Below are 13,419 nucleotides of genomic sequence, written 5' to 3' on the forward strand. Positions count from 1 at the left end.
CAGTGATTTTACTAAGTTTTTTTGTTGTTGTCTTGCTGCGGTTAGCACCCCACAAAAGCTTAAAAATAACGCAACGGCAGCCAAAACGGAGAGCATGGTGAGAGCTACCACCTGTGCCTGGTGCGTCGTGCCCAGCACCCCAAGTCCTCTCCCCGAGGCTTGGGGTGCAGTGGCTGTCCTGCTGCATCAGCACAGCAAATCCCTTAACCTCTGGGTGTCTAACACTCCCAAATCTTACAACAATGAGGATGGTCCCAACCCTCTCTTAGAAATAAGAGGTGTTTCCAAATCCAGCAGTGGACTCAAGAAAGGACTGGATGTTATCATGGAGAAAAATTGCTACTGACAGTGCAACAAGTGGGGCTTATCTCTCACGGCCATGGCATGGCTGAAATAGTAAACAGTTTCTGCTTTGCCAAAACCGAGGAAATTTTAATTCAGACCCACTAGCAGAAAGCCTAAAGAGGTGAGAAGTCTTTGGCATTCCTTTTCATTACCTTGGACAAATTGGATTATTGAACTGAGCTTCTTCATCTCCCCGTTCCTCAACATGCCCCAGCACAAGCCCCTGGAGCATTACTGACTCCTCACCTCCTGCACTAACAAAAAACTCTAATATAGATGCTGCAACCTGGGGCACTTGCTGTGGAGTATGAAAACTGGACCAAAAGGAGATAGTATGGGAGAGGAAGAAAGTAATTTGAACCTGACACTTGCTGTTTTTCCAACACGAGCACGTGAGGAATGGGGGTGCGGAGTTACCCAGCTCCCTAAAGCAGCAGGTGCATCACACAATTCCCACATCGAGCACTTTATTTATTTTCTGTCAGCGATGACAAATAAATAGAAAGGCCTTCTGCTGATGGCCACGCAGATTACCCAAACGCTTCACCTGAATTGTCAGCGTTTCAGAGAAATGTTGTGTTCTGTGCTAGCAGGTGAGCAGCTCCGCTACGGAGGGGCCAGGGAGCAGAGCATCCCCTGCACCACATGCCCAATGCTTCGAAGGATGAATGGGAAATACCTGGCTCTATTATAGGAAGGGGCGGCCACAGCCATCAGGGGAATGGATGCTCCAGCACATGAGGATGAAAGATGGGACACTGAACTCATCTGCTCTGACCTTACCCGTGGCAGAGGTTATTTTTTCCGCCCCTAGATGCATTTGACTGAACTATCATAATGTGGCAGGGGAAAGACAACTGCTCCTCAGTAACAGATGAATAACGTCTGCAGAAAACCATCTCCCTTTATGTGCACAACACAGCCAAAGCCATATGGCACAGCTTTCCACAAAGCCTCAGTCCCTGGTGTAAGGAAGCCACACTCTCGTCCCAGTATACATGCAAATTACAACCTCTACCGTGACCACAGCATTTGGGGTGATTTACATAGAATGCTGTCAGGCTTTTGGGGAAGGGAGAAGGACTTCGGTTTTTGCCAGTGTAAACAACTGGCCAGACCGTGCTTTGGCTGTGCATGGTCAAGAGGAGAGTGAGGCAGGATCCAGCTCCCAAGACACACATGAACTGGCTTCAGAGGTACGGATTTACGTGCCAGTTGCATTAGCTGATAAAGAATATCATCAGTTTCCACTCACCAGGGACAACCTCCCTTCCCTCCACCATCCTCCCCTGGGCTGCAAAACCAGACTGCCCACAGGTCAGGGCTCATTCCAGAGCTGGGGCCAGCCCGTTTAGCCCAACTGCTGAGGAAGTGGCAATATATTTTAAAATTCTGCACTTTAAGAGAGAGATACCAGTAGGTTAAAAATACTCCTCAAAATCAAGGATGTGGAAATCCAAGCAAGCTTCTCCTTCTGTTGTGGACAGTGAAGTAGCAGCATGTATTAAAAAACAAACAAACAAAGCGGGGGAAAAAAAAATCCCCCGCAAAATTTGCCAACTGGTTTTCTGAGTAGAGCACCAGGCTGCACGCGGAAAGGAACAGCGCTTCTATAAAGCTTGAGATCATCCGTACAGAGCAGTGCACCAGGGCCCCTCTGCTCAGATGGGAAAAGCCATGGCTCAATGAAGTGCCACCAGAAGGAAAAAGCTCCTGGTTATGCAATTCCTATCAATTCACACATCTCTAGTGGTCATCGCCTGCACGCAGATGACATTTTGTCCCACTCGTTTAGAACTTGCTTGTTTTCTTTAAAATGAAAAGGCAGCTCGGCGGTATCTCAAGCTATCTCCAAAAAACAGACTATTTAATTAAGTACCTAAATCTAAATTTAGTAGGCCTAATTTATCTGTTCAAGTTCAAATACGTGGACTCTGATGCACCTACAATACATATGCTCAGATAGATGCGAGTGCCAACAAAAACTTTTCAGGAGGTTGAAAGCTGGGACTCAGTCTGCTGCCTTCCCCTTTCCTAGTAATAGCATGTCAAATTGTTAATCAAGATTTTGTTCCTACAGCTAATGTGTTTCCCTTCGTAACTGCTGTCTAAAATCATGACTGCGTCATAAACGATACTGCAATGCTTTGCATTATACATTTATGTTGAGTTATTATCAATACCGCTTATATACAGGGCATTAACTATGTAATATATATTTATGATTCCTCCGTACAGAAATTCTATTGATTTCTTTCCCATCAAGCGCACCTACTCGACTGCAAACTACCAGGTTTACAAAGGGATTAGACAAAGTCTGTTCCTACTCTACCTTAAAACCCCACTTTTCTTTCTGTATCCTGGCAGATATCTCGCAGTTACAGTGGGAGCCACTCACCCCCATTAAATAACAGCAGGGAGAGATTTAAAAAAAAAAAAAATCTCTTGCATTTTGTCCACAAAAACATGGAGAACAAACACCCCCCAAGGCTCCAACATAAAAATCTGCTTAACCTTTGCAAGATTTAAGTGTGGGTTTCAATTTAAACATATATAATAGCACTTCAGGTGACTTAAGCATGTCTTTTTATGCCGTTTAAGCATGTGTAAGTGCTTTTTTGCATCAAAGGCTCTGGCCAGGCAGATTCCACCAGACCCAAGTGCTGTCTTCTGGCAACGCCTGAACTTCTGTCCTCCCACCTGAGCAGCAGCAGGGGTGAGCGTGTATCACCTCTGGGCACTCCAGTTTACTGGATTAGCTCAAAATTCCCCCAGAACTCCCTGTCTGCCACTCAAGACCCCATCTCTGGGTCCCAAAGATGCACTCAACCAGCACACAGCAAACGTTTTCATCTGCCTCTTGACTTTTCAAATCATCACGCCTAGTAAGATGTTCTGGTTTCCAACCAATAGCAACACTAATAATAAAAATAAACACAAGGAGAATGCATGCACTGAAAAGATGCCACAAAAATGGTATCTGTATGGTCAGGGGAGGAAGCACTAGCCCATGAGAGTGGTTCAGGTGAGGTTTCCCTGCTGGAGCTGTCACCCAAAGAGCAGCAAGCCCACCCCAGCCTCAGGATCAGCATTCCAGCATGGGGTAACGTGTTCACCCCATGGGTTTGCTAAGCCTGGGTTTGGCCAGGTCACCCAGCAGCAAGCCCAGCCCCTCATGCAGGAGGTGTGTGTCCCCCAGGCTGCTAGCCTCATCCACTTGCAAGCAGCTCCAAGGGAAAGCTCTCCGAGACTCTCTGTAAAGGGTCAACAACCTTGCACACATAAACACACACACACACCATGCTGGAGAATTATTCTTGCCATCTTCCCCCGGTCAAGAACAGTAGAAAGACTGATTTCCAGACTTGTTTTGCATTTTTAAGAACCAAAGGCTGGAAAACAACATCAGGAAGCACCACGCTTGCCAGCGACACAGCATCACCAGCATCCAAGGAGCAGAGGGAGAACCGAAACAGCCAAGCCCACCTTTCCCCTCCCCAGCCACCTGCTACCCCTGAACGAAAAGGGAAGAGAGAAGAGTTGTCAGGTAACATCAACATCAGACGCCACGGGCAGTCATCAGATTTTCTTTCAGCTGCTTACCAGTGTGGCTCCTTTTATGTACCATTAGCACATTGGGCCCAATGCAAACCATGCCACAGACGTCACATTTCAGTTTACCATTCGGAAGCCGGATTCCTCCCTCGCTCGATAGCTCCTGGATCTTTCTGTTATCCGCCATCTCGTTATTCTCTGTGAGGGGCTCTTCCAGGCTGCTTCCTTCATCATGAGCCCTGACCTCATCTTCCTGACTCAGGGGCTTCCTGTCAGATTCCTCATCACTTTGCATTTCTAGCTTTACTGAATTTGCTGAAATAAAAAAAAAAATAAAAAAAATAAAAAACATTAAAAACGTGTACTTTCTAAGTTCCCAATTGCTAATACGGTAAGTTGCTACTAGTACCAATACTAAAGCAGAGGCTGAAGGCTCAAACCACCATGAAGGCCTTGCGGTGGTAACGGTAGCACAAGTTGTGACTGATTCTTTCCTCAAGGCATTTAATTCCTGGTTTTCTATCCCTATTTTACAGCTCAGAATCTAAGGCATGGAGCAATCCAGAGACCTACCAAAAGCTGCAGAGATGCGTCAGGCTTAAAAACTGGCCTCCTGCTGCTCAACGCGAAATACAGGAGCCCCCTTCCCTTCGAGGGACCCAAGCACACGGGCAGGACGGAGCCAGGTGCCTCCTGCCCTGAGGTAGGGCAGCAAGCCCCAACCTTCCCAAAACCACAGCTCACAGAAACGAGCACACTTTGCAGAAAGGATTGTTCAAAATGCAGGGACCTGGGGGAGCAGGGCCGTGGCAGTGATCTCCACAGCACCCTGCCTGCACAGGCTTGTCTCCTGACGGAGGGGAGAGCATCGCCACAGGAGCCTTGAGTGCTTTTCTGCCACCATCTTCTGATTCACCTAAATGGGACGTTGCCAAGGCAAACAGGTCTGAAGCGAGACCTACACTGCTGGCTTACTTATATCTGTGAAATTAAGTGCAATTCAAGAGCTTTCTTGTCCGCCTGGTCAGGCCCACAGGCCCCCCGCTGATTTCTGTGATCCTCAGGTCACAGGGCAAGTCTCCTAAAACTACTAAGAGCTCGTGCGATCAGCAAGTCTTGAACGAAAATAAGCGTGTCATGCTTTTTTTTTTTTTTTTTAGGCGGGGGCCTCAGTGCAGGGGTGTTTTAACCCCCCAGCCACTCACGTTTCAACATTTCCGTGATCGGTGGAAACTGCTGAAAGGCCTGCCCCACAGTCACACTCTCCATCCGCACCGCCAGCCAGAAGGCAAGCCCATGTGCCACTTTCCATAAGCCTTGATCCTGCTGAGGGGTTTAAAAAGGAGGTGATTCAGCCCTCGTACCTAAGCAGCCTCTGACCTCGGTGCTAAGGCCATTAGCCGATGGCAGCAGGGGATCTGAGCGCAGGCGCGTGGCCTGGGGGAACCTGGTGTCCCCAGAGCCCTGCTAGATGTGCCCCAGAGCAGCACCCACCACATCTGAGAAGTGAACAGAAGCATTAGAAGTGTCTGATCACTGCGAGTCATCATGTTTTCAAACAACTGGCCTGGTAGTATTGGAAGAACTAACCCTACTGCTTCACATTGCTCCTTCGTCCCTTCTCCTCCTTCCTGCCCCCAGATTTATGGTTAGAGAAAACACAAGGTTCAGAGACTGATGTTGCAATTCTAAACCATGGCTGTTGCTACCCGACAGAGCGTAATGAAAGGGACGAAGGCACCAGAGACCAAACGACGTCAGGAAGTTGCTTTTTAATCATAAAACTGTTGAAATGCATCCTCCACTACTCACTGAGGCGCTAATGGGAGCTCAGGAATGGAAGCACAACTGCCGCAGAGCCCAGCCCGAAGGAGGACACGGATCACAGCAGACTCGTACCAGCACAGGCACTGTCATCACAACACTCTGCAACTGCAAAACTTTGGAGCAGGCCAAGGGGAGGCTGGGCACAATCTCCGCCAGCCTCCTGGCCAGGAGGCCGAGCAGAAGGGAGGACGCTGGCGGGGAGGCAGCCGAGGTCCTCACCCCATCTCCCTGCGCGAAGCACATGCTGGTGATTTATGGACAGCCTGACTTTAGAGCTAAGGAATGGCAGTTCTCTCTAATAATAGCAGCCTTTTGGGGTATTCAGCAAGTCAGAGAATGGAGCCCGAGTAAATGGTTCGCTGTCCTCAGGAGCAGGATTTAATACACTTGGCCACACAAGTAGCTACAGGAGGGCCAGGAGCAGTGCTGGCACCCGAGATCCTGGGTTGCTGCTACAGGACCGTGCATTCTCCTTGCACAGTAGTGCACAGAATAGCCAAAATACTTCATACCAACTGTGTATAAATATACATACCCTCAAGGGAGAGAAAGCATCATATCTTACGAGTCTTCTTGTGTTACTTTCAGAAATTTTGAGCTCTGTTTCTGACATGGAATAGTAATCACTTGTTGCAGCCGTGCCCAGCACCACTAGCTCCCATGCAAGCCTGCAGACCTCTGGCTGCTCAGCCCCTGTGAAAGTGAGGCCGTAAGAGCTTATGAAACTGGAAGATCGCTTACTCTATCTTGCCCCAGCATTTCTTGCTGCCGAATACTGGCGGCTGTCCAGCAGGACAAGCAGCACAACAAAGCGGAGCGAGCAGCTCGCTGCAATACGACCTTCCGAAAACACGCAGCTCTCCCAAAATCCAGCAAACAGGGCTCACAAAGCCCACGGAGCTTCTGAAGCCCCTCTCTTAATATCCCAGCTATTCTGCAAAGTTTTGCAGGCTGGTTACCGTACTCATTCCCCTCACCTTTACCCGCGCACCGAGCATTGCCTCTGCCATTCTCAAAAGCCCTCTGTTAGCTTGTTGCTGCGCGAAGGTTTCCCTGGGCTGGGACTGCTCGCAGGTCTCCAAGGAGGGGATCGCTGGTGCAGCAGGATCTCCTCGGCTCTTTGTCAGAGCTTGGCTAATCAGGTCAGCTCCGCTGCCTTGCATCACACTGGTGCACGGCTGTATACAAGCGGGCGCTTAAATTGCGCACACTATTTCCTCTGTTCTCGGCCAGCCTTTGAAACTACAGTCGTTTTTACAGAACTGCCTTTGTTTTCACCTCCAGCCACAAACTTGGAGAGCGGAATGAACCCTGCTACAAAGGGAGAAGAAATATTTAAGGGATGTTTATGGCTGCGATGCATCGCTTGCTATCTCCACGTCAAGCTTCACCCCGGGTTCCCTTGCCTTTCTTGCTCACCCACTTGCTAAAAGTGGCAGGCTTTCTCATTTCTTGGCAGAGCAAAGCATAAATAAGTAAATGGAAAAAATTTAAAAATTTTTTGGCACCTTTCCTAAAAATCACAGCAAATGAGATAGCGGGGATGAACTCTAGTCCAGCTTGCTGCAAAAGCATGAACTCACAGTCAAACCACTTCCCTCCAGCTAACACAAGTGCCTCCCACTTTTCCCCAGTCCAAGACAAGATCTCGTGAAACACACGCTCACAAAAGAGAGATGAGCAGGCTCAAAAGCTTCTACCTGTGGATAAGCAGCCAGTGGCACACTTTCAGCAGACCACACGGCAATATTTTTTTCCATTTTTTTCCTTCTCTTTTCCTATCCCAGAGCAGCAAGCAGCTGATCCTGAATCACACCTTATCCTGAGTGGCCAAATTGAAAGCGATCATTGTTCATGTCTCCGAAGTGCTAATTGAACTGCAATTCCCTGTTAAACTGCATTTTGGCAAGTTTTCAGTACCAAAATATTTCCTTCACCCACAAGTTAGTGTAGCTACACACCAGAAGCTAGAAGTTGCTCGTGTTTTGTCCTCTATCCTAGAAATTTGTTTCAGTCAAAGTGACATTTGGGGGGGAAACAAACGCACCAAACCCAAACCACCTCCCAGCCTTGCTGAGAGATGCGATGCCCACGTGGGCTTTAAAGCACTGCTCTGGTCACCTTGTCCTAAGCAAGCAAGGCAGAGGGCAATTCCTGCTCAGGAACAAGAATCCGTCTGTCCAACACATGAGGGAGCACGCAGCAGGACTGTGCCCCTCCGTCTCGTCCGCTGTCTGCTGTCCTAGGTCGTTGCTTATTTTGTCTGTGGGCTCGGAGAAGCAGGCTGGCCGCTGTCACCAAGGGACTGTGGTCTCCAGCTGGAGGTTAGCTTTCCTGGCAGCGGCAGCGCGCCACCGGCCTCTTCCTGCTGCCCCCGGAGCAGCAGAAAAAGCAAGCCTGACCCTCGCCTCTTCCCCGGCTCCTCTCCTCTCACCAGCAGGAAACAAAGCATTGGCCCGGCTTCAGATCCTCATCCTTGAGGAGGCAAAATTCGAATCTGCTGCCCCCGAAGAGCCTTGGGGTGGCTCCGTGGGCGAACGCAGCGAAGGACGGCTGCAGCTCGGGCGGACACGACGTGTTCCCTCCCCGGCCCCATGGGACGCAGGGGGCAGATTGTGCAGCAGCTCTCCCGGGGGCTGCTGCGGATTCCCTGCCCAGAACACAAAATAATGCAACGTGTGCAGCCTAGGTCTGCCCTTAGCTTCGACTGCAAAGAAGTTAAGCAGTGTTATGTCCCTCTGGAAAATGGGACCAGGCTCCAGCAGTGACAGGCAGGTACAGCACAACCCGCTGCACATCGCCTTGCCAGTGGCTAGCTAACCTTGCTGCTCCACTCACAAACTTCTCCTAGGCAGTAATTAACAACATCGCTAATTGGCAGCTCAACACAAACAGAAAATGACGCAACTTCTTCCCGTTTTCAAACCTGGGTATCTAGCTCTTAAACATGGTGACTGACACCTGGATGCGGAGCCCCTCTTCCGCACTATTCAAAGCACTTTTTTTTTCCTTTTTTTTTTGAAAATCCAAGGTAAGGAATTACAAACCCTGGAAACAATGAGCCCTGACTCTTACTCTAAGAGCACTCCAGTAGCAAAAAGGGTCCTTAAGCAGGGTGTTTACACCTCTCTAGGAGCATAGTGAGACTTCAAGGCATGTTTCAACATACTTTCCTCCTGGAACGGTACAAAGGAGTCTCGGTGAATACAGAACTCCATCGCTGAGCTTCTTGCTGCTGGTACAATTTGGCTCTTAATTAACGAGGCTTTTCAAGTCAATTTTGCTTAAATTGGGAGCTATTAAACGCGTAAACAAGGGAGCACCACTTCTACAGAAGTGAAGCTGTCTCTGGATGGAACAAATGAGGGTGAATGTCACCTGCAGAGGAAGGGGAATTACCCGAGTCAAGTGACAAAAGCCTGAGCAGGGCCTCTTACTTTACACCTGGACATCCCCGATGCTGGGTGTCAAATTTGTTTGTCACGAGCTGCCAAAAGATCCAGCTTCTGGCCACCGAGCAAGTGCGAATCTTAGCCGGTGACACCATGTTGTCACACCGACTGCAGCAGAGCTACGGCCGCTCCTGTCAGTTAGATTGCGCCAAGGAGTTCACAGCTAATAAAAAGGAGGAAGGGGGAACACAAAGGTTTAAAAGCATTGTGCCGAGTCCTTTTCTGCATGCTACAAATGGGAGCCTTCATGCATGGCCACATGGAGCTGGTTAACATGCCAGAAATTCAGTGAGAAATCATAGGCTTATTTAGGCAACCTCAGAAATTTTTAGTTTCCACACTGAAGGATCTCAGTTTAAGCCTGCTACCTCTGAAACCCATTTAAACCTTCGCAGAACGTGGCTGAGTAGTTATTTCGTATCTTCTGGAGGTGTTGCGTGCACCAAGTGTAGACTAACAGGTCTGTTACACCCAAGTGGAGCTTAAATTAGGATGTGGCTGCCTCGCTAAGCCAAGCCTCAGTCAGGCTTTATCTGACACAAGCCGTGGTTGCCACGCTCCCATTCCCCACCCCTTCCCCTGCTAATCCTTTCTGCTGGCACCAGTGCTCGGGGAACTGGGCGGTAAACCAACAGCAACCCTCCCGAGCAAGCCACCTCTTTTCAGCTGGATCAGGGTTCCCGTGCCATCACGGGAAAGGAGGGCTGTAGGAGGTCAGGGGGAGCCCACCTGGGATTTTCAAACCCTGATGGTTTCGATGATTTGAGCCCCATTCAGTGAGAACCCTGCTCCAGCCCAAAGGCCGGGATGCTGACTGAGCAGCACCTCGGCACCAGCACGGACGGCAGCGTCTAGACCACAGCTTGCCCCAGATGGGCAGAGCTTGGGTATGACTGCCTGCTTGCTCACGGCGAGTCAGCCGCGCTGCGTACCTCCACCTGGCAGGGGCACGAACTGCTAACCGAACATACACGGCTGCTCTGTGTCGCAAGACTCCTCTCCAGGAGGACCTCGGGCCAAATTTCACCCGCAAATGCACTTATGCAACTTGTACTTACACGAGTGAGAGTCATGTATTCATATCCCAGGGTAGCAAAAGCACTTCTGGTGACCCATCCTCCCCCTCCTCCTTTCCCTCTGCTTCCCAAGTAACTATGGTGCAACATATATTGTGCTTAACGTAACACCAGGCTTCTGCTGCCTGTCTTCAGGTGCAGGGAAGAGCCTCCTCGTCCCCACACCCTTGTAAATCCATGTGCAATGTCAGAACCTGATCCCCAGGAAAGAAAAGCAGGACGCAGCGGTACTCGGCTACAAGCTGCTCTGTCCTCTGCCGGTGCCCGAGCTCAGCCAGTTCCTAGGGTTGGAGTCGTGGATGATTTTTCCCTAAGGTCCAACTGTTGGATGCCTGTTTGTTCTGCTCCTTTTGGGGTTGTTTTGGTGGGGACAGAGGTGTAAGGATTTTCTTTTTCCTTCTCTCTATGAAACATGATTTTCTGATCAACCATCATCTAGCAAACTTTCTGCCTTTAAGCCAAACCTGGTCAGTGCCTGCGCTCCCCGGCACATCGCAGCCACCAGGACTTTGTCTTGCTGCCCTGATGCTTGCAACAGGCAGGCAGGTGATGTCTGGGGGGGCAGGGGGGCTGCAGTGCATAGCAGGTGTTCTCCAGGGCCCCTTTTCATTGTCAACTCTGGTTTCACAGCTCGGCTGAACTGCAGGAGGCAAGGCTCAGTGACGTGGGTGGTCTTTCACGGCCCTTCCCCTCGCCGATCTAAAGCAAGTCCCTTACTGCCCGCAGCACGCGCGGTAAATACTGGAAGCCAGGCTCCTCTCCCACCACCGCTCCTTCTGCCTGCAGTACAACTACTTCCAAAGTATGCTGGAAAGCAGGGAGAGGAGGAAAGAAGAAAATCAGGCTCAGCCCTTTTGTGAAACGCTGTCTCGAAGCACTAAGACCATGAACACTTTTTGTGTTTAAGACTGCTTCAAACTCTAACGAGGGAGCAAAAGAAACCCACGCTCATTGAGCAACGACACAGCATTCACCTCTAAGAGGATTTTGTAAGAGCCTGCTGAGAGCTCTGCGTGGTACCCAAACCTAGAAGTTTGTAATGGAAAATGCTGACAAACTCGGGCTATATATGGATCATCCCTTATAAACAAAAATAAAGTGATTTATAACATCCCTTCAAAGCGACCAAAACCTCATTGCTCACTCATTGTCGTCTCTGCTTCTTAAAAAGTGCCCGATTTCCTAAAATGCTTTCCAGCATACGCACAGAGTAGTAATTATAACAGTAATGGCTCTTTCATTTATAAGGAACTTTCCGTGAGGGATCTGCACTGTATTTGAAAATACAGATGACAAAGTTCCTTGAAGCACACAGAACGACTTCCAGGGTCTGGACCAGGCCCTTTGCTTCATTTTCTGGCACTGCCGCTGCATTTTTAGCATCAGAGACATTAATTTAAACAAAAGAAAGGCTTTGATTACACAGCCACACTATTGGATCCTTCACAGCTTTCAGGAAAAGATGCATTTGTCTTTAATTGTACCAACTCTAAATCATCTTAATGCAAGCTGACCTAGCCACGTCCTCCTCCTCCTCCTCCAAAGGAGGCGCCTCCCCTGACTCATCAGCCCATGGAAAATTATAGGATAAGCACCTGTCACAAAAATATTTTCTGTCTTTGTCACCAAATTGTAAAAAGGGGATTAACAAAGAAACCTGTCTCTTTTATTTATTTGAGGCAGAGCCTTGTCTGCGCCCTTGGAGGCAGGTGACTGATGCAAAGCCGGGGCAGCTCCCCTGGTACAGGAACCCTCCGGTGAGCTGCCGGGAGCGACGACCCCTCGCAGCCCCAAAGCACCGTACAGGGACTTCTCCCCCCGTGTTTCACAGTCACTGTCGTGTTGGGCTCCGCTGTGATTAAAAGCAAAGAGGGAAAACAGTTTTGCCTAAGCACGCTGTGACTGCATGAAGTTGAATGAAAACTCTTAAAAGCCAACAGTGCCTTTGTAAGCGCCGCGCTCCGTCAGCACGGTGCTGCTTTGAGCTGTGTATTCTCACTCGAGACACACGATCGAGTGCCTTTCCCTTACATCTTCTTTACTGGTTTCAGATACCCAGCAGGGACCAGGCTTTTGCAGCGAGACCCCCTCACATCCCCAGCCCCCAGCTGTATGGGGCTGTGCGCACGCAGGCAGGACCCGGAGCAAGCAAGTCCCCTCCACCTGAGGGTGCACATCAAAGCACTGCTCCTAGAGCCAGCCACCGATGGTATTAGCAGGACTGCAGGACCCAGCTCAGTCCCTTGACTCTTCCAGATTTAAAGGACAGAGCATTTTACAATCAATTCCCCCTTTCAGAAGTCATTTTACGAATCTAAATCTGTTTAAGCCCCAAATTTAATATATTAAACACGGGGGGAAGGGTATCTCTGGTGCTTCCTTCCCACAACTTAAAACACACCAGCTATTAAAGCAGCAAGATATTTAAATGACTATTCATTCTGATTATTTTTTTTTTAAGAAATGCTAGGCTTTCACCTGTATCATTATTATGTAGGCAGTGACAGATGGCAATGGAAAAATATAAAATAACTCTTAGAGTATTAACTTTTTTTCAGTACCGTATGTGTCAGATTCTTTAGCATAAATAAATGGCATTGCACAGTCTCATTAAATCTATACATCTGTGTAGTAACTTGCAATTTATGGATATTTTCTGACACAATGTTCAAACCAACAGGTTTAGCTCACATGTTTCTTTTCTCACCATGCCATCTCCAAGTCACCAGAAAAGCAAACAAAAGCAAAACCCTACAGTAAATATTCCCAAAGAACTCCACAAGAAGATTTGCTATTCACCAGCTGCACACGTTTAAGGGAATGGGAGGGAAGAGGGTGGTGGGGCCACGGGAAGGAAGGGGCTGGAGGGAGGTGGCAAGTAAAACCTTGTTCAGCGTGGACCTTGTCCCCAAGGGGACTTTCACTGGGGCACAATGAGCTGTCGTTGGGAGCCCTGCCTTTAATGTGACAGCCCACTGGCACGGGGCAGTGAAACGAGATGCAGCACCATCAACTGTTGGTAAATATTCATTAAAGACTTCAACAAAGATAAAATCCATGAACAGCCACAAGGATGGCCAGAGAACAAGCCCATGCCCCAGAGGAGCACAGCAGCTCCACAACTTCATTCCCGACTGGTTTATTTTAAGAGGTACCTCCTTTTT

The 13,419-nt window shown here is 49.0% G+C and overlaps 1 protein-coding gene across 24 annotated transcripts in view; it reads right to left on the reverse strand.

Moving 5' to 3' along the window:
- IKZF2 (IKAROS family zinc finger 2) overlaps positions 1-13,419 on the reverse strand; it is a 113,251-nt gene that overhangs the window by 50,704 nt on the left and 49,128 nt on the right. For 20 of the 24 annotated variants that reach the window (XM_035331393.1, XM_035331383.1, XM_035331394.1 and 17 more), the window contains one exon: positions 3,949-4,215. The exons of 1 other annotated variant lie outside the window; for it this stretch is intronic. In XM_035331393.1, coding sequence (XP_035187284.1) covers positions 3,949-4,215 — 267 coding nt within the window. Of the gene's footprint in view, positions 1-3,948; positions 4,216-6,262; positions 6,390-6,704; positions 6,942-13,419 lie in introns of those variants that run through there. 3 more of the 24 variants (XM_035331398.1, XM_035331397.1, XM_035331390.1) reach the window with 3 other exon arrangements.

The sequence above is a fragment of the Oxyura jamaicensis genome, chromosome 7 (assembly GCF_011077185.1).
Source record: "Oxyura jamaicensis isolate SHBP4307 breed ruddy duck chromosome 7, BPBGC_Ojam_1.0, whole genome shotgun sequence".
NCBI lineage: Eukaryota > Metazoa > Chordata > Aves > Anseriformes > Anatidae > Oxyura > Oxyura jamaicensis.